The 26,315-nt window shown below is 38.8% G+C and overlaps 1 protein-coding gene across 1 annotated transcript in view; it reads left to right on the top strand.

The window, feature by feature from the left end:
- The window catches only part of LOC102243406 (hydrocephalus-inducing protein homolog), a 128,518-nt gene that overhangs the window by 21,922 nt on the left and 80,281 nt on the right, over positions 1-26,315 (top strand). The window contains exons 6-7 of the mRNA XM_014529142.1: positions 7,256-7,380; positions 21,118-21,319. Coding sequence (XP_014384628.1) covers positions 7,256-7,380; positions 21,118-21,319 — 327 coding nt within the window. The remainder of the gene's footprint in view (positions 1-7,255; positions 7,381-21,117; positions 21,320-26,315) is intronic.

Raw genomic sequence — 26,315 nt, 5'->3', positions numbered from 1 at the left:
GGAAGGGAGAGGGATAGAGAGTTATAAATATCGATGAGAGAGAAACATCAATCAGCTGCCTCCTGCACACCCCCTACTGGGGATGTGCCCGCAACCAAGGTACATGCCCTTGACCAGAATTGAACCCGGGACCCTTCAGTCCGCAGGCTGGCACTCTATCCACTGAGCCAAACCGGTTAGGGCAAGTTTCCTGGTTCTATACGGGGGTTTTGTTATACGTTCCCTGACTTGACCATCTCAAGGCGGGCTGTTAAAGCCCAGGCTTCCAGGTTGCTGGGAACCCAGGGCAGACCCAGCATTAGCTCAGTGGCCTACAGCTCTAGTTCTCAGTTTCTTCTTCGTTTTTTAATCTTGTGGATTTGCCTGAATTGTTTGCATGCTCAGCCACACATTTATGTAAGTTATATTTTATCCAGTCTTTCTAGGTGTTCCTTGTAGAAGAGTTTTCAACTTGCTTGGTCTGCTGTATTGTAGGTAGCAGGGCTGCCGTAATGCAGGTTGAAGGTGCATCCCCTGGGAAGGGATTTGTGTTTATTCTTCCACGTGTCCCAGGAGCATCACTGTCTCGGAACCATTTCACGTAGATCTGAGTTTCTGTCTGGTATTGTATGTCTCCTGGCGGATACACTATTTTTTGTATTTCTTTGCAGCATAGGTCTACTGGAAATTCTCTCAGTTTTTATCTATTTAATGAAAAGTATTTTGCCTTCATTTTTGATAGGCATTTTCTCTACATTATAGAACTCTGAGTTGACAGTAATAGATACACATATTTTATTTAGTACTTTAGAGATGTCACTTTATGGTCTATTGGCTTATATTTTTCTCATGAGAAGTCTGCTTATAACCCTTATCTTTTTCCTCGATGTCTTTTTTTTGGGCTACCTTCAAGAATTTTTTCTTATACAGGTGGGCAAAAGTAGGTTTACAGGTGTGATACAAATACATAGTCCAATGATTTACAAATAACTAATAATGTGAGAATAAACTGTGTTTTGTGTACACACAACTGTAAACCTACTTTTGCCTACCCCTATATTTGTTTTTTTTTAGCACTTTGAATATGATGTGTCTAGGTGTGGGTTTTGTGTTTCATTTTTAAGGAATTATTTATTTTGCTTTTGTTTAGTTTTAGTTTCAATCTTGCACGGGGTTCTCTGAGCTTCCTGGATCTTTTTTTTTATTTTTGGAGGATCTCAGCCACGATCTCTTCAAATGTTTCTTCTGCTCCGTCCTCTCTCACTGTTTCTTCTGCTTGTCACAGGCGAAACAGTCTGCAGGCACCCATCTCCCTTGGGGGCTGGAGATTGTCCATTTTTAGATTTCCTGCCACTTGTTTGTCCTGCAACCTCAGTGCTCTGAATGGTTCAAGAAAACTTGGGATTTTGCTGTTTACCGTGGGGTTTTTTTGTTTGTTTGTTTTTTCATCGTTAGAGTACGAGAGACCCCCTTTCTAGCTTTCTGCATCCTAGGTGGAAGCAGGACCCCGATCTACTTCAGATAAATGCACCATCAAAGGCAAAGGAAGAGTTCTCGTGACACTCGGTGTCTCCTGACATTGTCCATAGCACTTATACAGCCCGAGCCTGTCATCTCCGGGCGGGACTCGCCTATTTTGATTGAAGGAGAAGGAAGCAGGTTGTTCAGCTGGCTCACCGTGACTTAGAAAGAACCAGTTTTTAAAAATTTAATAAAAGGCTTCCCACAACCACCACCTGTGGTACACGTTACCACTTCCGTTACATTGGTATTCTTCCATTAGAAAAGAGAAGCCAGCTCAGGTGGGCAAACAAGTGCAGGCAGCACATCCTCCTGGGCTGTTCGGCAGAATCTTCATATCTACGCATAAATGACAGTTTCTTTACATATCGCATTTCCGTAAAGTGAAACAAAATCACTTCGCAGATTAAATAGTGTGAAGTGCAGGAAAATATCTCAAGCATGTGTATCCGTCACTGTGAATGTGAATCATCTTCCCCTAATATAGAAATACCTCTAAGGTAAAATGGTTAGCCAACTTAAGGACTAGCTGGGAATCATAAAGACATTAGAAACTATAGTCCAACATTCCCATTTTACAGATGAAGGAAGTAAGGTCTGAGAAGGGAAATAAATGATTTATCTAAACTCCCCCAGTAAGTTAATAGCAAAGCCTGGATTAAAATAGACATGACGCAGTTCTGGGCTTCTGTACCCGCAAATCCATTCCTCACCCTTTCCCTACCATACTCAGTGTCACCTTCAGGCTGTGTTAGACCCTCTAGCCTCCTGAGTCAGCTGGGTACCCGCTGGGTTTGACCAGCTGGGGGCACTAGAAGGAGATTAGAGGGTAGGAGGAAGCCAGGGTATATCTCCTCCTCCCTCTCTAACTTCAGCAGAGTCCCCAGTAAGCAAATGCATTTTCCCTGTGATTCTAGCCCTTCAGACAAGCCCACCGTGGGTTCCACCTTCTGCCAGGCCCCCAGAGCCTGGTCACACTTCCTCCTCATCTTTTGTCTCCAGCCCGGGTGGAAGTGGCTGTTGTTACTAATCCGTGAGCTATCTTGCTGTCTTAAATTGGCTTCCCATCATTCCCATCTTCGGTGTAACCAAGACTCTCAATTAAATTCCCTGCCTGCAAATATTTTTGTTTTCCTGCTTAGACTTCGCATAAAATAATAGTTTTATGTTCATTCCACAAAATGCACATTTTCCAACCAGGCTGTCAATTCTGTGAGCAACTTCAAATCCTTCCAATAAATCTCTTTTTTGCTTGTTAGTCAGAGTTGGTTTCTGTTGTTTACAGCTGAGAACCCTGAGGGTTACAATGATAAGGGTTGCGGCTGGATTTGTGGTCACATCGTGTTGAATCAGAATCTCTGGGAGATCCCCTGGCAAGTGCCCATTCTGAAAAGCACACAGGTGACTGCTGCCCGACTGGGTTGGGGACCACGATTTCAGTTAATATGGTTGTCAATAGACATGGCAGAGCAGTGGGTATGGTTTGAGAATTTGGAGTCAGTCAAAAACCCAGCATCTCTTGTTGGTCTTTACTACTTTTAGAGCCAATATACAGTTAGAAATAATATCTCACAGGAAGTAGTTTTAAAAAACATCATATTCTTTTCATTGAAATAATGATTCAATTAATGTTTACGTTCACAAATGGTTAAATTCATATAAATTATAAAAAAGAAAAGTAACTTTATAGGTCTGTTGCTGCCGTTAGAATATGAGCTTCTCAAATGCAAGGGTTGTATTTTTCATTTGTGTCCCCAGCATTTAACGAAGTATCTAAAGTAAACAAGTGCTCAATACATGTTTATAGGCTAGCACAAAGGCAAAGCTACAATATGCTCCAAGTATTATACAATAAGCACAAGGTTCTTTATACTAATATAAGGAGCCGCACTTGCTATAAAATATACAAAGAACATAAACAATTACTCTTCAACTTTATAACAGATTTGACCTAACACTCTAGTAGGTGCCAGAATGACTTGGATGATTCGAGTAGGATTAATCTTGGAAGGTGAAATAGAAAAGATTAAGAAGCAATTTCAAAATCTAAAACCTCAAGTTAGGAATCAGTTAATAAAAAGCTTATCTGAAGAAAAAGTACTAATATTTTATTCAATATTTAATAAAACAGAGCCAATATTTAGTCTTCTGCTAAAGCATTGAGTCATTTGGATGGAATAGTTTTAGTTCTTAAGAGCCGTTTGCCGTAGATTGAACAAAAATCTTTCAAAGTCCCTTAAAATCTTTCCTGTGGTTCATGATTTTTTCACAAACCCAAGTTCCCTCCCTCATCAAGTATTTGGGATTAATGAGGATGTGATATCAAACACTTTAGTAGAGAAAGCGAGTCTTATACCCCGAGGAGCAGTGCTTTTAGCTCTTTGTAAGCGCATTTTCCGATATGCTCTTGATAGATTCTAGCCTGTTCAGCCTGTCTGCTTTTAGTAAAATGAAGTAAAAAAATTAAACTAGAGACAAGGCTTAAGCACCGGAACTTAACACACTCTACCCAGTTACTGTCTGATTTACTGAGAGCGCTTAGGCAGCTCTAAGTAGCTATGGCGATCCCAGGTGATTGCCTAGGTCCTGAAGACATTTAGTGTAATACAAGCCCAACCATTAGCACAACAGCAAAGTATCTGTTACCTCTCTATGGAACTTGGATTGCTGGAGTTCTAGAGAAGGGTCACTTTTGTTTTTCACAGAAAATTAGCTTAGGCTCTGCAATGTAACACTACCCGAGTCATTTCAAAAGTGTTCTTTTGCTACCAAGAAATATTTGAAAAGAAAATGAAAGCAATTTCATTTCAGGGCAGGAAGAAAAATATTAGGAACTAGGGAGACAAAGACAGGGGAAAATATTACAGTAGATTACATTGTTCCCTAACCAGGAAACTGGGGCCAGTTCTCAACATTTTAGATTCTTACTGGGGCCATAAGGAAGGAAGGAACTTTTGAGACTGTGAGACTCAACTTCGTCTCACATGAAGCCGAAATTCGTGGGATACTGAAAGTCTGCTCCGCTTCCGTTCCACTAGGATGTGATAATCACTAATGTATGATTACAGATATTTTTATTTCCCTCGAAGAGTGGGTTGTAATTGCGTCTGACAGCCTCTGCGAGAGGCTCCTGTGAATAAAGAACTGTGCCTGGAGTGGTGAGAGACACCAAGAGTCTAACAAGGTGGCTCGGGTAAACAGGAAGAACTTGAACTTGAAGGCATGCTTCCATTCAACCTCCACCACTACCTCGCTGGGTAACTCTGGGACAGTTGCCTGCCTTTTTGGAGCATCTGTTTTCTCATGTCTAAAATGCAAATAACAATATCTACTTTCTCAAGGTGTTTCTGAGGATGGGGGAATTAACTAACATATGTAGAGTGCCGGTGTAGTACCCAGCATAGAGTATGTGCTCATGAAACTTTGTTTGCTTTTCTTTTCCTTTCATCTCGAGAGTCTCTAGCTTTTGAGAGAAGCAGGTATGAAAAGTCAGTATAGTACAAGGTGAACTGAAGTAAGAAGTAAAAAAAAAAAAAAGTAAGTTATAGCCTCTGAGAGGAAGGAGACATTATTAGCAAGAGGGAGACTTGGGGAAGATTCTATGTAAGAAGCGATGTTGAGTCCGGGCTGTGATGAGTGACTTTGGAAGGCGTGGGGAATGTCTGTGTAGGGGGCACAGTCTGGCTGGAAGGGAGAGGAGGTGGCAGTGCCAGGGAAGGTTATGGGTGAAGAGACTAAAGTCCTCCCTGCCATCCCACCCAACCTGACTTGGAATGTGACAGGTGTAGGGGACATTTGGACAGATGTCTGTGTTTAATGAGAATGCAAACACTGCTTGGGAACAGATTGTGTGGGACCTCAAATGCCTAGGACTTTGAACTTTATGGCATAGGTTGGGAGGCCCACTGAGGTGTTTGAACAAGCGGTTGATGTGCTATGACCTGTGTGTGTTCTTTATGAAATCTCTAGAGCCGTGTAAAGCATTGAGAGGAGAATTATAAAAATTTGAACTCATCTAAATACCAGGATCATCCCCAGACTCGTCTTCCATTGAGGGGCTGCCAGTGAGGGGGATAGAAATAACAACAGCAACAACAAAAATAATGACAAACACTTGTTTTTGGCACTCCCCATGTGCCAGGCATTATTCTAAGCACGTTACTCATATCAACTCCTTTATTCCTCACTAGGGTCCTATGAAGTAGGTGCTGTCATTACCTTCATTTTATAGATGAGGAAACTGAAGGTTCAATGACTTGCCCAAGGTCATGGCAGAGCTGGGTTTTGAACTTACTCCATTGACTCCAGGCCAATAACCACTGCACCATCGTGTCTGTGCAGCAATGTCTGGGGTTTATTGAGGATTGGTGCTGCAGGAATGGGAAAAGGACTAATATCAAAGAGGAAGAGTAAAGAAAGGAGAACATCAGAGAAAATAAACAGTTGCCTGTGGGAGGAAGCACCACAGGTCCCGCAGTAATAATCTCAGGTACCACCCAGTGCTGCCTTGGCCATAAGCTCTGCACCCTCATAGAGAAAGCTTAGGTGTTCTGAAATTAAGCTCATTATCTAAGGGAGGATTTCAGGGTCGGTTGTGATATAAGTAACTAATCAGAAGTAGCTTAGCCTGCCAGACGTTGCACAATGCATTACTTTGAAAAGCTAGCAATTGGAAGAAGTGAAACGGAGCGTGAAAATAATGAAGTGGGCTGGGTTTCCGATTTGGGAGGAAGAACTCTGTAAATTATTTAAGGCACTTCATGATCAGATCCAGCTTCTCGCTTACTACTCCCTTCCAGGACAATTAGACGAAACGGCTTCCAAATCCTCCCTACCTCCCATAGTGTCTACGTGCCCAAATTCTATTTTGAAGACACCGAACTTGTCCCCGTCTGCCTTTTCCAATGCTTTCCACCCTTCCTTCCCCAGCTTGCCCTCGCCCAGGAGGCTGGCCGGTATGGCACAGGTCAGCGGGCTCCCGGCCGCTGGCCTCTGGTTGGTTCAGGCATTGGGAGCCCGGGGAAGGCAATCAGACAGGAGGATGTGAGGGCAGGACACTTCTCCCCCTGGTGTCTTCCCTCTGAAGGGGGGCTGGCTGTCTCTCTTGACTAAAGCTCTTTGCTCCTCATAAGGTAGCGTTCTCTTAGGACTCTTGTGGGCTTTCAAAACCAATCTTTCTCCTTGGCTCTTTGGGCCTAGAGGGGGTAACAGCTCTACTGTTAATAACCTTGGGTGATGGAGTGGTCTCTTGTAGTTTCCCTCTAGCCCTCCTCCTGGGCCCCTTAAGTAGATTCCATGTTAAACTGCCCTCAGATGAACCTTTTGTGATTGAGTCATCACTTTCTGTTGGGGACTCTGGTATTTTTTTCCATTATGAAGCCCTTTTTTCTCTGAACTCTCACAAAACATGATTTTTATCCCTTCGAAGGTACTGTTCTTTTGCAGATTACATGATTTGCATACATGTTGTAAATCTGTCCCTTACTGAATCACTCGATGAATGTTAAGGGGATTGCCGAATGGCAAGGACACAAACAAGAATATTATCGCATCATTTAATTTTCTCTTAAACTTGCTGATCTATTGCCGTTATTTTAACATTAAAACTAAAGTTCTTTCACATTCGGGGGGAAAGTCTACTTCACCAGCACTGAGTTATAGTGTCGGGACTGGACCATCTACAGATCTAGAGCTCTTATACCTTCTCCCCTCACAGTCAGGAGCGTGTGCTGATGGTGTGTCTCGTGTGTTGCAGGCCGTTCTCCGTGGAGCCCTCTGTTGGAACTCTTACCGTGGGAGAGTCCATGCAACTGGAAGCGGATTTTGAGCCACAGACTGTGGGCAATCACAGCCAACGGCTGATTGTGTATTACGACACAGGTGTGCATTCTCCTTATTTAAAAGTTCCGCCCGTTAAGAAAGGTCAGATGGAAAACATGAGGGCGCAAAGCAGGAAATGGTTATTTTGGCTGCATGAGAGTAAGCTAAGATCCGCCAGGCAAAGAACAAAAGAATAAATGCCTCCAACAGAAATAATGTTGAGGCAGATATAAATCCCACCCGACTGGTTTCTCCAATGTTTACAAGCCTGAGAAATACAGGGCTCAGGAAGGAGCCTACACCCAGATGTCACGTTAGTAGATTGAGGTTATTTATATGTAAATGGAACTTGAAGATAACTTCATACCCCCATGTGTTTTCCATTTGATTTGTTGCTGCGTTTGTCTGACATTTTGAAAATATAAATCCCAGTTCAGAATGGTCTTTTGTGTGTTCACTAGTCTATGTCAGATGCAGTTACTGTAATCCTTAGAATGTGCAAATATCTTACTTCTTTCTTAAATACAGTATAAGACGGTGACTATTGCCACAGCGGTTTCTTGAAGGCCATACCCTGCATAATGATGGAAATTATTCATTTAATTGATGGTCATGTAGACTGCATGTACAATATGCAAGTATCCAAAGTTGGTTTTCAAATTAATATTTTACCATTCCCATTTATTACTTCCTATCCTCATTTCCTCCACATTTCTTTTTGAACCGTTCACGTGGAGTGACCCAGATTGTCTGCGTCAGGAGGGCGTTCGTTGTGGGAGAAAACAGAAGCGTACAGCCAGTAAAAAGCAACAGGAGACACTGAGGCCGCAGTTCAGAGTTGCTGGCTTTGTGGATGGGTAGCTGAGCAGGACAATTCAAGCCATTGCATGACACGTGGCTAAGTGGTTCTGGCTCTACATTGCCCAGCATGAAAGCTGCACATAACCAGGGGCACAATCTGTATTTCTTATCGTTTAGTGTCGGCCATAGTTCACTGGCTGCTGGCAAGAGAAACCTGACCTGAACCAGCTTAAGCAAAGAAGTTTGGGCCCATGTCACCCAACAGAGGAAGGTTAAACGCACAGTTTATAACACATCAGGGACATTGATTTTTTCCAAAGTAGTCCTGCCATTTTGCACTCCCACCAGCAAAGAGTGAGTTCCAGTTGCTTCACAGCCTTGCCAACACCTGGTGTTGTAGTGTTCATTTTAGATATACTAGTGGCATAAAGTGATGTCTTCTAGGGTTTTAATTTTCATTTCTCTGATGATTAATGACATTGAGCCCATTTTCATGTGCTTACTAGCCATTCATATGTTTTTATTATTAACTTTAAGAGTACTTTCTAACTTTATAGTCTGAATACTAGTCATTTGCCAGATATATGTATTGTTAATGTTTTCTTTCAGACTGTAGCTTGCCTTTTCATTTCCTTAATGATATTTCTTAATGAGCAGACATTTTTCATTTTGATGAAATCCACATTATCAGTTTTTTTCTTTTAGGATTAATGCTTTTTGCCTTCTTGCTAAGAAATCTTTGCCTTCTCCAAGATCATGAACGTATTCTCCTATGTTTACTTTTAGGAGGGTATTAGTTTCAGCTTCTAGGTTTAAGTTAGTGATTGATCTTTGATTTCATTTTTGTGTATGTGTGAGGTGGGGACCATGTTTCTCCCCTCTCCCGCCCTCCCCCCCATATGGATTACTAGCTCTTCTCCATTCTCTTATCTTGTTCTGAAAATTTAATTAATTACTCTTTGTTCTATTACTTAATCTATTATTACTCTGTTATTTATTCCTTTTAACCTCTTTCATGTTTTCTATTTCTTTGTCTCTGTAGACGTCTCTGGATACTTCTTACCTATTCAATAAATTTACTCTTCAGTGAAGTCTACTGAGTTTCAATTTTTCAATTATAATTATTTTCATTTCGGAAATTTTATTTGATTCTTCTTTAAATCAAAGTGCTCTCTACTCTTATTTTTCAAGTTTCCCTTTTATTTTTAAAATACCTTAAACTTATTTATACTTACTTATATTTTATATCTGATAATTCAAATATATTGTGTGTATTTATTTATTTATTTATTTCATTTGCTGCTTATTGTTTCTGATGATTTTCAACCATGTTATCTGTAGGGAGGGGAATTATCTTTCCCCTATACCCTTCCAGGTTTTTAGCTGGGCCCCTGTAACCAAAAAAAACCCCAAAACAGATTATCAGGAGAAAAGCATACAAATTAATGTAATTCTTAAGTGACACGGGAGCCTTCAGAAGGAAATGAAGACTGGAAGAAGTGGACAAACCGAGTGTTTTTACGCTAGGTTTGATGAGGAGTGGTCAGTTGTGGGAAAATGTGATAGGACAAAAAAGGGTATGAGCTGCGTGTAGTAAACTTGGGGAAACAGTAAGGCCTGTTTGCTCAGCTTCCTCTCATTGTCCCTCTGTCTTTGCAGATAAGGATGCTCCTGTCATCCAAGTCTAGGAGGGCGCCTCTCCAATGAAGGTCTTATGACCTGCTTCAGGGGAAAGTAAAAAAATAAAAATCCTTCCTGCACCTGCCAAGTTGCCATAATTTGGGGTAGTGTGTTCTCAATTGGCCTATCTTATGCCGCTGTGTTTTGTAAATTTTGAATTTAGCATTTCCACTTTGGGTGGGCCCTAGACTTTATGGCCTGTCCTAGGAATACAAAACAATAGTTAAAGCAGGAGTTCAAGGGTTAACAACAGGCTTTAGGGCAAAAGACAGCTTTGGCACCACATCACTTCCTGCAATTCTTCACTTCACTTTGATGTTCTTATTTTTAAAGTTGTTTAAAAAATATTTTATTGAGTATTTTAGTTATTTCAATCTCCAGTTTAATTTAATACCTAAAACTGACTCTAATTTGTCTTTTTCACATTGTTCAGCGTTATTTATAGAGTAGTTCATTCTTTCCCACTACTTTATAATCCTCTCTATATATCATCATATTATATAAACATGGTTTATCCCTCTATGTGGTTAGGCTTTCTTTAATTTCAGCAGTAGTTTTCTGAGTAGAAGTTTTGAACCTTATGGTTAAATTTAGTCATATATTCATTGGTTTTTCATATTGATATAAGTGATTTTAATTACATTTTAATTATAGTACATATAATTTAGATGTACAGATTTTAATTGTACAGTTCGATGAGTTTTGACAAGTGTAAATACCTGTGTAACTACCACCCCGGGCATTCAATATATAGAACATCTATTATCTCAGAAAGTTCCTTCATGCCTTTTCCAGTTAATTCCTTCATCCCCATCTTAGATTTCTATTACCCTACATTAGTTTTGCTTGTTCTTGGAATTCAAATCAGTGTACTGATACAATATATACTTTTTTTTTTATGTCTTTCACTCAACATAATGTTTTTGCGATTCTTTTCATGTTGTGTATATCAGTAATTCCCTTTTTACTCCTGAGCAGTATTCCACTGTATGCTCATACATAGCTTATTCATTCTCCTGTTAATGTAACTTTGGAGTGTTTGAAGTTTGGGGCTATTATGAATAAAGCTTTAATAACCACTTTTCTACAAGATGTGTGTATGTGTGCACGTATACTTTTATTTTTCAGGTAAATATTTAGGAGTAGAATTGCTGGATTGTAAGGTAGTTTATATGCTTAAATTTATTTTAAAAAAACTTCAAGTTTTCTGAAACGGTTGAAGCATTTTATATTTCCACCAGCAATGTATGAGGATTCCAGTTATTCCACATCCTCATCAACTCTTGGTCATTGTCTTTTAATTTTAGTCATCCTAGTGAATGTGAAGTGGTATCTATTTTGTTTTAAATTGCCATTTCCCCAATGACTAATAATGTTGAGTATCTTCTCGTGCATTTTTGACTATTTTTATGTCTTCTATTTTAAAGTGTTTGTTCAAGATTTTTACCTATTCTTTTATGGATGGTTTGTCCTTTTGTCATTGCATTATAGTCTTTTATGTATTCATTTTTTTCTTTTATGGCTAGTGTGGTATTTTTTTCTAATTCTATTTTCTAAACTTTTGTGGGTATATCAAAATAGAGTTAAGTTTTGTGTGTTGATCTTTTATCTATAGACCTTGATAAGTTAACTTATTAGTTCATGATTTATCTGTAGATGATCTTGCATTTTGCATATATATAATCAAGTCATCTGAAGATGATCATTTAATTCTTTTTCAATGGTTACACCTTTTATTTCTTATTGTGTCTTGCACAGGCTAGGCTTTTAGTACCATGTTCAATGGAAATGATGATAATTAATGTCCTTCTCTTGTTCTCAATCTCAGAGGGGAAGTGTCAGAGTTTCATCATTTAATATGATATCTTTAGTGTATACTCTCTATTAGTTAAAGAAAATTTTCTATTTCTAGGTTTCTTTTCATCTTGAATGGGTGTTGAATTCCATCAATTACTTCTGTATACGTTGAGATTATTACATATTATTTCACCTTTATTCTTCAAATGCAGTGATTGGTTTTCAAATGCTAAATCCGTGCAATATTCTGGGATAAACCTAAATTTTAAATGTTATTGTCTTAGTTAACCACTGGGTTAGATCTGCTGATAATTTGTTTGAGAGCTTAGCATCCAAATTCATAAGAAAGATTAGCCTGTCATTTTCTATTAATCTAATGCCCTTGTCTTTGGTCTTAAAAAGCCAACTGGTCTCATAAAACGAGTTGGGAATTATTCTCCCTTTTTATTCTCTAAAAGGAATCTTTAAGATTCTTGTTCTTTCTTCCTTAAATGATTGAAAAATTCATTATTCAAGCTATTTGACTTAAAGCTTTTAAGAAAGTATTCAATTTCTCAGTAGACATAGATCTAAGATTTTCTATTTTGTTCTTGTATAATTTTTGGTAAACTTTTTTTCAAGCCATTTTCCTAAGAAAATAAGCGGCCTTCCCAAGGTCACATAACTAGTCAGAAGAACAGTTAGAACCCAGACTCTCACTGCCATGCAGTGAGCTTCCCCCCATAGTGATCATCTCCCCAGCCTCTCATATTACTACATTTGCATTTTTACTCCCATAATCCATTTACTTTGAAATGCAGCTGCATTTTCCCAGTGGCCCTCAGTCTAGATTTTATGTAAGTATTTGGATTGGTACCATATTTACATTTATCATCCTGTGCTAAAGAAAATGAATATTTGTGTATTAAAGGTTAGTCATCCGTGGAGAAGTTGATTTCCATACTCTGAGGTTCTGGTGTCAACTTGGTTTCCTGAATAAAGTCGTTTTCTAAAGATTGCAGACAGAGGTGAACTATCTTGTAGCAATTTTCCTTACATGAAATAAACAGCTGATAAGAATATGCTTTCATCTTTATTACGGGTTATTAATGACCAGAACCTATAACCAAGCTTTCATTAGTGAAAACCATAATGACTGCTTAAACACAATTAATCAGGCAGCTCCTCCAAGCTGCCATGATCATTGGCTTCTCATCTCCCTAAATAAGCATCCGATGGAACACTCTGCAGCTGTTTGAAATGGGGATTAATTTGAGGGGGGAAGCTTAGCCTGGGCTTTTCTTCATACCTCCTCCAACAATGTTCCAGAAGGAGGAGCTTTTGGTACTTCTTGAGGGGGAAGTACTCAATCACATACCTCCTCCAACAATGTTCCAGAAGGAGGAGCTTTGGTACTCCTTGAGGGGGAAGTACTCAATCACATTTTTAAAAAATATATATATTTTTATTGATTTCAGAGAAAAAGGGAGAGGGAGAGAGAAGAGAGAAACATCAATGAGAGAATCATTGATTGGCTCTTCTGCACGCTCCCTGCTGGGGATGGAGCCTGCAACCTGTGCATGTGCCCTGACTGGGAATCAAACCCTGACCTCTCAGTTCATACATAGGTCAATGCTCAACCACTAAGCCAAACCGGACAGGCCACATTTCTAAAACAGTTGTGTTTCTGCCCTTCAGTTGTTGGTCCCCCACTGGATATGTTCTTGGTTAAATGCAGCCAGGAGAGTGCTTTTTCAACAACCAGAGCTTGACCAGTGTTCTAGCAATTAAGGAGATTGAGTATTAAATTTCACCAATGACTAATATGATATTCCTTAACGTTTTCCCGAACCAGAACTCTCCTTCCTTTCTTGTGTTTGCCCTTCTGTAGTGGAATCAAGTTTGTTTAGGCAATTGATTTTACCCTAGAAATGATTTAGTTACCTTTTCATTATAGTCTAAAACTGAGAAAGAACTGAAGCAACTTTCTGCCTTTGACAAAGAAATCCTCCAGAAAAGGTTAAGAATACAAACACCGAAGACTACAATGGTAACAACAAAATAAAACAAAACAAAACAATAATGAATGAACTAGTTCTGTCATTTCAATAAAACTGAGATGTGAAAAGATTATTTGACCATTACGAGACGGCTTAGGTTGATTGCTTAAGTTTTGCATTTTTTCAACTGGGCATTGAGAGGCATTGAACCCAAGGGTTCAAGGTGATACTAGTATTCAGGACAGGCTTTAGAAAGAGACCTTCTTATTGAACCTTTGGTTGCTTGGTTGAGCCCTAGAAGTAGGAGCACAGCCGTGTGCTTTCCTCAGTGCCCAGTGAGGTTGCTGTCACCGTAGAGGTGACACTGAGCGCTAGCGTCATCAGGATATAGAGCTCATGCACTTACTCAGCATTTTAAAAGGTACTGTGTCTCTTACTGAAGAGGAGATATTTCAATTCAGGAGTTGGCAAGTAGGCTTTTCCCCTAGAGGTGTGATGATGTATTATTAAATGTATGCGCAGTAATAATATTAGTACTTCACAGGACGGCTTTATGGTCATTTACATATTTTACTCTAGTGAACCATAAAGAAATTCTTTTTTTTTCCTTCTAAAAGCCAATAAAGGAATACCAAAATATAAAATAGTAAGGGAGAGTGATTTGCTATCTTGTAGTTGAAGCTGCTAAATAGTACATATCTGAATATACTTATACAGACTTACCTGCATGAACTTTGTTTCGATTATGTGATTATTATAAACGTGTGCTTTGTACTTTGGAAATCTAACAAAACATAGTTATTGCAAAAGAAGCAAATGTTTTAACATGGCTTGGAGGCAATGAAAATATCACTCAATCTAGTTTTATTTTTCTTTGGTTCTTATTCCACAGCTTAGGATAGGGAATAGCAGAAGTTAGGACACACAGACAGGAATTGTTTAGGGAAGTGGAATGAATGTTCTGTAAATTACACAGGACATAAAAACTCTCAAGTCATTCGGTGCTAGTATTTAAAGGGACATTAGAGGACATCTCTTTAACTCCCTTCATTGTAGAGATCAGTAAACTGAGGCCCAGAAACATTCAATGATCATATAGTATCTAAGTAAAGCTGGAACTTGAACCCAGGTCTTTGACACCATCTCAGACCAGTGCCCTTTCTATAATCCCACACTGCCTTCCATGCAGATTGCAAATGCTGATTTTGGCATTGCCACTGGTGTGCTGGGTGAGCTCAGTCCAGTTCCCTAATTTGTTTCTTAAACCCTTCAAAGCACTTCCCAAGAAGTTTGATTCAGCAATTCCCTTGATTTGGTGAATTTGACCCTGCTGTGACCAAGAGATGAGAAATACTCCATCCACCAACTTGTTAGTTTTCTAGAGCAGCGATTTTCAACACTGATGTGCCACAAGAATTTTTAAAACGTGCAATACCTGACTACTCAGTCATGGGCACCGACCTCTTTTCCCTTAGATTGTCACATTTTAAAAATGACAGCAGCCAACACAACAATAACCATTTGGTGTGAATGAATCAAAATTCTATTTTTTTTGTCAGATCGGCAAAAAAATATATATTTTTTGTAATGCCACAGAATTTTGGTAATTAGTTTATTTGTGCCGTGAGATGAAAAAGGTTGAAAAATCGCTGCCCTCGAGAATCTAGGGCTCCACTCATATATTTTTAAAACTATCCTCGGCTGTCTGAAAGTACTGAGACCGCAGTATGAAATGTATTGTGTGTATCGCTGGCTTCACCTTTTTTGGTAAAATTAGTTTTGTTCATATTTGTTTCTACTAGATTGATAGCGGCAGAACTGGCAGGAGGTAATGAGACCTTCCACAAAATAGACCTTTACAAGGACAGAGTAAATGATGGTGGCTAATCTCATCTGCAATAATTGCACTATTCAACCCCAGAAACCCAAAAAGAAACACTGTGGGAACAGGCACTCAAGGACACAGAAGCACTGAGGCACAGCCACCTTATCCATTCTTGTAGGCCTCACACCTCCATCCTGTCATTCTTCTCCGTAGCTGGGGGCTGGGGGCCCCTTCTAAGGTTGTCTTCATGAAAGTGGGTATAAAAAAGTATTCCAACACCCATATGGATAAGACAAGAGTTATTGTTTCCTTCACCTTGTGGATCTGATGATTTTTGGAAGATAGTGGTGAAAAAAAATGATTATCAGTTCATTCTTGAAAAGAATATAGTTGCTTTTGCTGTATTTCTGGGAAGGAACAGTTTTGCAGTGAGCAACTCCAATGGATGACATTGGTCTCTCTGACCCCCTAGATCTGTGTCAAATAAGTAAACCCTTGAATATTTTCTTGGATTTTAAAAAATATTTGTCTTTATTGTTGAAAGTATTACAGATGTTCTCCTTTTTTCCCCCATTGACTCCTTCTACCCCACTCCTGCCCCCTCCCAGGCCTTTTAACCAATGAATATTGTTGAAAGTATTACAGATGTTCTCCTTTTCTCCCCCATTGACTCCTCCTACCCCACTCCTGCCCCCTCCCCAGGCCTTTTAACCAATGAGATACAGGGTGGGCAAAAGTAGGTTTACAGTTTTGACTACGTGAAACATAGAATTTATTCTTGTATTATTATTTATTCTTGTATTAGATATGTTTCCATATGAATAACTGTAAGCCTACTTTCCCCCTCCTCTTTATTTCAAATAACCACAAAAGCACAGACATGATATAATCAACAACCATTATGTTTAACATATCTCAACATTTTGCTATGCGCATTTCTTTCGGATGGTTATGAAATGGTATTTTATACTTCTCTCGTTACTAGTGCTATCTAGAAGCTTCACAATTTTCCTGAGGCTCTATAATCCATTTTTACATTAAAATATTGGATAAGTAATGTATTCATATATTCAGAAATTAAAGCAATATATTTAAAAGTGTATGTTGAAAGGTGTTACTTCCCACCCTATCTCATTCATCCCACCTTGCTCTTATTTTATTGGTTTCTTGCATATCTTCCCAGTGTTTTTTACAAATAGATGCAAGCATGAGTGCATACTTATCTTCCCCACTTATACAAAACAACATATTGTATCAATTGTTCTGAACCTTGTTTTTTCTACTTAATAATATGTCCTGGAGATCTTCCCATAGCACTGTGCACTTTTCCATACCTGCACAGCATTCCACCTTCAGGGGTAGCACAGATTATTTCACTGGCCTTCTACTGATGGCTATACTTGGGCTATTTCCACTCTGTTGTTATTAAGAACAATGCTGTATTGAATACCATTGATCTTGTTCTGACTCGTCCATAGGATAAATTCCTAAAAGTGGGCCAGAGGATTCATAGTTTTTTGTTGTTGTTTTTTTCAATATATTCCATTGATCTCCTACAGAGAGGAAGGGAGGAGAGCGATAGAGAGTTAGAAACATCGATGAGAGAGAAACATGGATTCAGCTGCCTCCTGCACACTCCTCACTGGGGATGCGCCCGCAACCAAGGCACATGCCCCTGACTGGAATCGAACCTGGGACCCTTCAGTCCGCAGGTGGATGCTCCATCCACCGAGCCAAACTGGTCAGGGCGGATTCATAGTTTTATAATTTTGATATATATTTAGATCTGTGTCACCAAATAGACTCCATGAAGAATGGTACCATCATGCATTCCTCCAACAGTGTGTGAGGGTGCCATTTCCCCTTAGCCTTGACAACAAATTATGTTCTCAAATTTTTGTTTTGTTTTGCCAGTCTGATGGGGGAAATGGTTTAGAAATACAGCTCTTCTGTATTTCTCTTATTGTGAGCGAAGTTGCGCATCTGTTAGTACTTATAGGGGACCTTTGTATTTCATTTTTCACAATTCCATTCTTCTATTGGATTTTCTTGTTGATTTCCAAGAGCTACTTATATATTTAGAGATCTAATACCTTTGTCTCAGACACAGTTGCAAATATTTTACCCAGTTCTTTTACTTTTGCATATGAACATTTGTGCCATACAAAATTTCTTTTGTCATTTGTACGTAGTCACTTTTCTAATCTTTTTTTAGAGGAACGTTGATTTTGAGTCAAAGTTAGAAAACTTTCCCTCTACAGTTATCAAAAAGTTTCCTATACTTTTATGGTTTCATACTAAACATTGAAATATTTTATTAATTTGGCTTTCATTCTGATGTTGTTTTTCATATGGTTGCTAAGTTGTCCCAATAGCACTTTTTAAAAAACAAAATTCATCATTAAACCAATGATTGGAGATACTGTCTTTATAATATAATACATTCCAATATACATCTGGCTCTGTTTTGACTTTTTATTCCATTCCACCCATTGGTCTGTCTCTTCATGCTGTGTTAGTTACTGAGACTTTATACTATATTTTAATTCTATCAGTTCTTATTTTATTGAGTTATTAAAATAAAAATGTGTTTTGAATTTTATTAGATTCTTCAGCATCAGTGGAGATTATATAATTTTTCTCCTTAGATCTATTGCATGCTAATAGACATTTTAATAGTGAGCCATCTTTGCATTCCTGAAACAAACTCCATTTGGTTGCACAGTATCATTCTTATAATGTGCTGATGAATTTTGATTAATAATTTTTTTAATTTAGGATTTTGCATTGATATTCAGAAGTGTAACCAGTTTATATATTGGCCCCATTGTTTTATCTTTGTCAAGTTATAAGAACAATGTTATGCTGAAAATTTAATGTTGGAAATGAAGAATTAATTGTGTTAGTTTAATAATAGAATTGATACAACAGAAGACAGCATTAGTGAGCCTGAATACAAGTCAATATAAACTACCCATACTGAATTACAGAGAGAAGCAAAGAAGAATGAGGGGAAAAAGAACAGAAAGCAAAGGCTATGTAGATATGAGACACAGGCAAAAGGTCACCATATATGTGATCAGAGAGGAAGAAATTGAGAAAAAGATGAAATGAAAAATATTTTAAGAGATAGTGGCTGTGAATTTTCCAAAAATGATGAATGACATTAATCCAAGGTTCACAAAGCTCAGAAAACTCTTGGTGGTACAAATACTGCTGAACACTGAAGCAATGAGAATATAAAAATAGTTAGAGAAAAAATACACCCTTCTTAAAAGGCACACTAATAATACTGATTAATGCCAAACTTTACACCTGAAATTATGGAAGTCAGAAGACAGTAAAATGGCATTACTCAAGAGCTGGAAGGAAAAAAATTAACTTAGAATTCTTTATACATTGAAAATATCCTTAAAAAGTGAAGACAAAACAGACATTTTTAAACAAAAATATGCTGAAAATTATAGCATTTTTTGTTGGCATTGTTTCTCCTTATCATATTGAAGAAACCATTTCATTGTTTTTTAGTTTCCATTGAAAAGTTAGCTGTAATTCTAACCATGGGTCCTTTGAAGGTAACATCTTTCCCCCCCTCTGCCTACTTTTAGGATTTCTTCTTTGTCTTTGATTTTCTTTAGTTTCACTGCAATTTACTTATGTATGAATTTCTTTTAATTTATTCTACTTGTCATTCATTGAGCTTTTTGAATTGTGAACTGATGTGTTTAATCAATCCTAGAAAACTCTTAACCATCATTTCTTGAAATATTTTCTTTGCTTCATTATCTTTTTCCTCTCCCAAGTTTCCAGTTAAACACTTTACACCATCTCACTTCATCTGCCTAGGCTTTTACCCATTCATTGTGTATTTTCCGTATAGTTTTATTTCTTCTTATTGCCTTTTGTATTTTCTGAACCATCTTTTATTTCACTAATTTTTAAATAAAATTAACAAAATTCTCTTAGGTATATTCTTAGAGTTTTTAAATTTTAGGTTATTTTATTTTATTTTTCTATGAGAGCCAAAAATGTGGCTCTTTTTCAAATTCTCTAGATTTTAAAAATTTCCTTACATATAGTTAAGCTCATCCTTTTTTTCTTTAAATTACTAAGCATAGTTGGTCTATAGTCTATATATTATGATTCTACTCTCTGATTCTTTGTGGATCTGTTTCTGTTTTTCTTGTATCCTCAGGTTCTAACTTATGGTTTTTTTGTTTTGTTTTGTTTTTAACATGTCCTGTTATGTTTGGCTATGCTTTTGTGTGTTGTTGTTTTTTTGTAATGTTGAAAATTTTGAAACTTTGGGTGCAAGTACCTTTCTCCAAAAAGAAACGAGTTTTTTTTTTTTGTTGTTTTTTTTTTAGGGCAAAGCTATTCCATGACCACGAAATTTAATGCTTGAAGTTTTCTGCAAAACATAAATTCCAGTATAATATTTAACTCTGAACGAGGGCTACCCTCATTTTGAGTGTACAGTTCTTTGAGGATTGAGGTTCAGCTTATTGTGGGAAGGATGGTTTTTTGTTTTTTTTTCATCTTAAGTTTCCCTTTTCGTAGACTGATTTCTATCTGTCCTGCCCTCACAAGAATGGTAGCTCAAAATTGCCAAGAGCAGCATGTCCTCATGTCAAAACTTTTTTCCATGCTCATTTATCTCTTTGGGTCCTGTTTTTCCTTTATTTTTGACCCAGTAGTTCCCTCCCATCATGATTGCTCTGAAGTGCCTGTAAAAAAGATGTTTATTCATATTTTGTTCAGATATTTAAGTTATTTTATCAGGAAATATACATTTAAAGTTGTTGTCAATTTACTAACTAGCTGCTTGGTTCATACCATTGTGAATGGAACAAAAATGTTTGCTAAAAAATACAGTGCAAATGATTATGCTTTCTGGATGCTCATTAAAGCTTTAGCAGTACAGATCAACAGAACATTCATAGTACCTAAGTATTTTCCTTTCTCTGCACTCCCCGTGGTATTACAGAGGGCAGATAGAGTACAGTATGTAGGTTTGTGTCTTCTGGGGAGTGGGGCCTCATGTATACACCTGGAATTAAGGCAATGGGTGCTTCTTAAATGAAGTCTGGGATAAATTACTATGTTGAATGAAGGTGTTCTTAACATTAAAAGAATTTTAAATTATAAACATAGCTTTTGTCTCTCTATTTGTGTAGTGTGTGCATGTGTGTTTCGTTTTTGTTTTAGTTTAATTGCTGTTGTTTAGGGATATGGCTTCTCTTAGTCTGTTTTCTATTAATGAAGTTATTGAATCTCCTTCCTGATCCCCTTTGATTTGGACTTAGATCCTCTCATGCTGAGCAGCTCTTCCCAGATATACTTGGTACAATTACTTTAAGAATCAGAAATCCAGCTCATGTTTGAGATGGAGATGAGGCATTGATTATAAGTCTAGAACTCAGTTGACCTCATGGTTGGGCTGTAGGATTTAAAACTGTCACAAAGAAGAAAAAGTCTTGTAGCAACTACCACAACAATTCATATTAAGCAAGATTTGATTTTTTATAGTTGCACCAAATATAATTGAAGTTTACTAATCACATCTGACCTCTGGGTTGATAGGGGGGAAAAAATGAAATGTGTAATGCTTGTGCAATATTCCCTAACTTCACCGTGGTGGGGAGGGGGGGAGGTTAGCCTAGTAAAATCATTCTAGAACAAATCTCAAAATGTGTTCACTTTGTTAATTTCTAGGTGAAAAAATGTTTGTATCTCTGTATGGAGCTGCTGTAGACATGAATATAAGGCTGGACAAGAATTCTTTGATCATTGAGAAAACCTACATATCTCTGGCCAATCAGAGAACTATAACTATTTACAACCGCAGTAACATCATTGCCCATTTCCAATGGAAGATATTTGCTACCCAGGAAGAGGAAGATAAAGAAAAGTATAGGTTTGTAAGAAAAATCACCTAGGTGCTGTAATTTGGGGAAACACAAAGCTCAGTTATTATGAAAAATCAGTGACTTTTGTGGTAACTTTTTAACCAATTCAACAATGTCAAATTTTTATAACTTGTTTCCAGTATACAATGCTCATTTTTTCATTGAAAGAACTTGAGTTGAACTATGTGGAACACAATGTTGTCCATTATCAGTTAATCTTAACCTGGTTATAATTTATCAGTAGCCAAACTCCTGGATTTTGAAGACCAAATATATAATTCTTCACTGTTTCCTCAAAACTAATCTATACATCTGTATTTCATTTCATAGCCCTAGTCAGATTGATTAAGTATCATAGGGTTTCTAAAAATAATCTCTTTTGGGTTGGGATCAATGTGGAATTTTTTTTTTCAGTGAAAAGGTATTTCCAAAAAATAGGAAGAATGAGGAAGAAGAAGGGCTTAGATATAACAGCTTTTATAGTCCCAGTTTTAGTAGCATTGCTGAATCCCTGCTAACCGTATAATTTAATAATGATTTCTTGTTGGTATCTTTAATTTCTGCTTTTTAAAGTGATACTTTAGGCAGTAGAGAAAGTTAATAAAATAGAAAACCTAACTATTTTAACTAATCTCTTCACTATTAAATTTTGAATATTTCTTTTTCCTGAATCTACCCTTGCCTCTTTTAAACTCCTTTCATCCTCCCCAAATTAGCACCTTTGCTGCTTTCATTTGGATTTATTCAGCCTTTTTTATTTGCTTCTCCAATTTCATTAAAGATTAGCCCTGGGAAGCTTCAAAGCTTTGTTTAAAACCAAGTTAGTATGTGATAAAAATAAAAGTCTTAGGTCCATGGAAACCAGGCAGAAATCCCCCACTGTGCTGCCCCTAATTGAATCAGAAGGAGCTGTGGCAATGACAGGACACAGAGGAACCAGCAGCTTCATTATTCAGGCAGGGAGCTTTAATCACTGGATTGCCACTGTGTCATCTTGAAAAAGTGAGAAAAGAAAAGCCTTTCCTGCCTAAAAACTTTCATTGGCCTCATGGTATAGAAACACCAGAAGTTGAGAAAGGCAAGAGGAAACTGGTCATCCACTGCTTCATTGGTCCTGATTCCCCAGCTGATGTGTGTACCATCAATCAGAAGGGTCCAAGCAGCTTTAAAGATAAGATGCGAGAGCAGGTACAAGCAAAGGAATAGTAGTCAATGTAGTGGTTACATAACCTGCTTGTCCTGTAGGCATAATCTCTTGGGGAGAATGAATATACACTTTCAGAGGGGAAGCCAGCTTTCAATTCAACTGTGCCTATGTGTTTGATTATATGTATGGGATATAGTTGATGCCAAGTCTATGTCCAAAAAATATTTAAGGATGTTAATTTCAACAGGAAAACTCATGAAGAATGTAAACCAATTGCTATCAGAGATGCTAAGATACAGAGTATATAATTTCAACCATGTGTGGATGGATATTTCTTTTCTCTCCCCACCCTGCCTCCCCATTCCACCTTCCCTGACACTCACACCCTTATCTCTAATATTATCCTTGAGTCTTATTCCTTTTCTCTTATATTGTCTTTCTTTCACTATCTCTCTTGCTCTTTCTATTAGTGCGTCTAGCAATTTTTCTGTAGCGAGGGCATCATATGGGATAACATTTTCATAACCATGATTAGAAACCTAATTTTATTATCTAGGATCATGCCCTTCCCTTAAACAATGAACTTGAAAAGTGGCATCAGATGGCTAAATAAGAATACTTCCATTTTCACTTTGGATGACACATAGCAACATAACTCATGTTTCTCCAAACTGAGTTGGTTGATTTAAGTGAAGAGTTTATTGAATATGCCGTTCCTTCCCCTCTTCCCCTCTCTTCTAGGGCCAGATGCCTGGGATATAAAGGGAAATTGATTTAAAGGAGGGAAATGGGCCATTTATGCCTAATATCTTATTTGACCAGGTTGTCTCTCCTCTCTCATCCCTCTCTTGTTCCTTAATACATCCCCAAGCATGCCACAACTTATATTATTAGTCATGGATTCTTATTTGGGACATAAGTAGCTATGAGATGCCCATCCTCCAGGAAAAAAAAAAGGCAATTACAGAGAGGTTTGTTGTTTACTGAACATTTAGTTCCCATCTCTGGATAGCTGCCCCTCTGTAGGGGGCAGTGCTCTTGCCGTGAGTAAGAGCCCTTCTCCTCTAAGTCACAAATCCTCAAGTTGTATCTCAAGCCACACAGCAGTGTGAGATAAAGCAGAATGTTCTCTGGTAGCTTGCTTTGGTCAGAGGTTTGCTCATCCCTGAGAAGCAGCAGTCAGATCTTTAGCTAATGGTATAAACCTCCTCTTGACCTCCCCAACGAGGCCAGCGTAGGTATCCCCAGAATAATCCTCCTCGTGTTTGACTCTCCTGCTCCTGGTGATGAGCAATCTGCCCCTGTTCTTCCTTCAACAGCCTCTGTAGTTAAAAATGTAGAGAGGAAGGCCGACTTTGGTCCTGAACTTGGGACAGAGAGGATCTATTCTAAACGGTCTCATGTATACTGTGAGCTTAGACTAAAGTTTCCCTGTGCAGCATCCCAAGGACCTACGATTTAAAACGTCAGTGTAGATTTTTAAGTGAGACTCAGGAGTCTGCCCACTGCTTTCCAACTCTAACATGGCTTAAACCTTGTCCTAAGGCATTCATCTTATAGGAGCTGGAAGTTGCTCAGTGGTCACATTGAGATTGCCAATTGCTTTAACCAGTACCCTCAAGACCCCATTCCAGCCATCGTGGTTTCTTGGCCACTACATCTTGCTGATCTCCCAGTGGAGGAATTTCAGCCCTCCTCAAGAGTAGGATGCCCTATTCCTTTCTGGAAGTTACCATTTGCATTCTAGGAAGGATGACTTCCTTCCTCTCCACATACCTCAGCATGTTGGTTGGTACCAACCATAGGACACGTGTCCAGATTTGGGATCGTGGACTAATCCCAGGCTCCAGATTCTAACAACGAAGATGTCACTCCCCCTAGGAAGAAATTCTTGACTTTAAGTTTTTTCTGCCCACTTTTACTTAAACCTTCAGAATGAGACACAGAGGGCTTAAAAATTGCCTTTTGGGTCTTTGTCTTTTTGATGTTTTTCTGGGACTTGTAGAGAAATTAATCTCTTCAGAAATGAAAGCAGCATTCATCCCACCTTACTTCCTCCCCTTTGTCCTGAGGAATTATAAAACATTACCATAAGATTCTTTCATGCTCATTCTCATCAGACTCGGCATGGGCTTTTGAGGATTTCTGCTCCCCACTTCTCCATGAAGGTCATGACCAATGTCTCAAGAGCAGCTGGCTCAAATTCTAGATCTACTCTGTGCAGGAACTCCTGCAGTCTTCAGAGGACTCCCACGAGTAGTCAGCATGGATTTATTCCACAACATTCAGAAATAGGAAAATACATGTTTCTCTAGATAGATCAGTTTTTTTGTGTGTGTGTTTTTTTTTAAAAATATATTCAATAGGAAAATACATGTTTCTCTAGATAGATCAGTTTTAATTGGGCGTTGTGCCTGCCACCCAGGTAGTAATAAATTTAATCTTGAGCGACGCTCCATCCACTGAGCCAAACCGGTCAGGGCTAGATAGATCAGTTTTAATTGGGCTTTGGGCCTGCCACCCAGGTAGCAATAAATTTAATCTTGAGTGGTATTTGATAAACAGGGAGAGGACATCTAGTCCTCAGTTTAAAACAGTCATCACAGAGTGCTCAGTGACCAGGGTCGCATGGTCCATTTGAAGGTGGATGGCTGTGACCTTTCCACGCCAGGTGCGGACATGGGAGTATTTCTCCCACCTGTGAAGGCTATGGCTTTTAGTTTCAAACCTCCTCAGCATCTAGCTATCATCTCTTCAGGGTGCTGCAGGGGAGTAGGGTGTCTAGTGCCTGAAGACGAGGAAGCATTACTGGTTCGATGCTAATATACCTGAGACACAAGTCTTTCCCATTGACTATAATCCATCGGCTGAACTCTACTTGAGGCCTGAAGGTGATGGGTATTGGTGGCCACCAGACTATTTGGAAAATAGGTTAAATCCATGGTTTAACTGAAAGAGAAAGCTCGAACCTGGGACCCTTGAGTCCGCAGGCTGACGCTCCATCCACTGAGCCAAACCGGTCAGGGCTAGATAGATCAGTTTTAATTGGGCTTTGGGCCTGCCACCCAGGTAGCAATAAATTTAATCTTGAGTGGTATTTGATAAACAGGGAGAGGACATCTAGTCCTCAGTTTAAAACAGTCATCACAGAGTGCTCAGTGACCAGGGTCGCATGGTCCATTTGAAGGTGGATGGCTGTGACCTTTCCACACCAGGTGTGGACATGGGAGTATTTCTCCCACCTGTGAAGGCCATGGCTTTTAGTTTCAAACCTCCTCAGCATCTAGTTATCATCTCTTCAGGGTGCTGCAGGGGAGCAGCGTGTCTAGCGCCTGAAGACGAGGAAGCATTACTGGTTCAATGCTAATATACCCGAGACACAAGTCTTTCCCGTTGACTATAATCCATCGGCTGAACTCTACTTGAGGCCTGAAGGTGATGGGTATTGGTGGCCACCAGACTATTTGGAAAATAGGTTAAATCCATGGTTTAACTGAAAGAGAAAGCTGGTGTGTTGTTGAGCTCTCTGATGAGAGGCGTCCTCAGCTGTAGCACAGAACCACCTCTGAGACAGGAGACCATGGAGACCAGCAGGAAAAATGGCCTCACAGTAGCCAGGGGTATCTAGAAGCCCTCGTTGGAGTCAACCCAGCTTAAGGTGTTGTTGCATGTTGCCTTTTAGTACCTCAGCCGTGGCTCCATTTCCGCATCAGAGGGCAAAGATGAGACGTGTGGGACCAGCCTCCACCCTCCACCCACCCCCTTTGCATTATGCAGCTGTTACTGATTTAAGAGTCCCAGCAGCAGGGGAGAAGAGCAGTGCTTGGCAATTTATGTTCTGTTTCCCTTTTTTTTTT

The sequence above is a fragment of the Myotis brandtii genome, unplaced genomic scaffold (assembly GCF_000412655.1).
Source record: "Myotis brandtii unplaced genomic scaffold, ASM41265v1 scaffold670, whole genome shotgun sequence".
Taxonomy (NCBI): domain Eukaryota; kingdom Metazoa; phylum Chordata; class Mammalia; order Chiroptera; family Vespertilionidae; genus Myotis; species Myotis brandtii.
The sequence above is the reverse complement of the archived record's forward strand: the minus strand, read 5'-3'. Positions and strand labels throughout refer to the sequence as shown.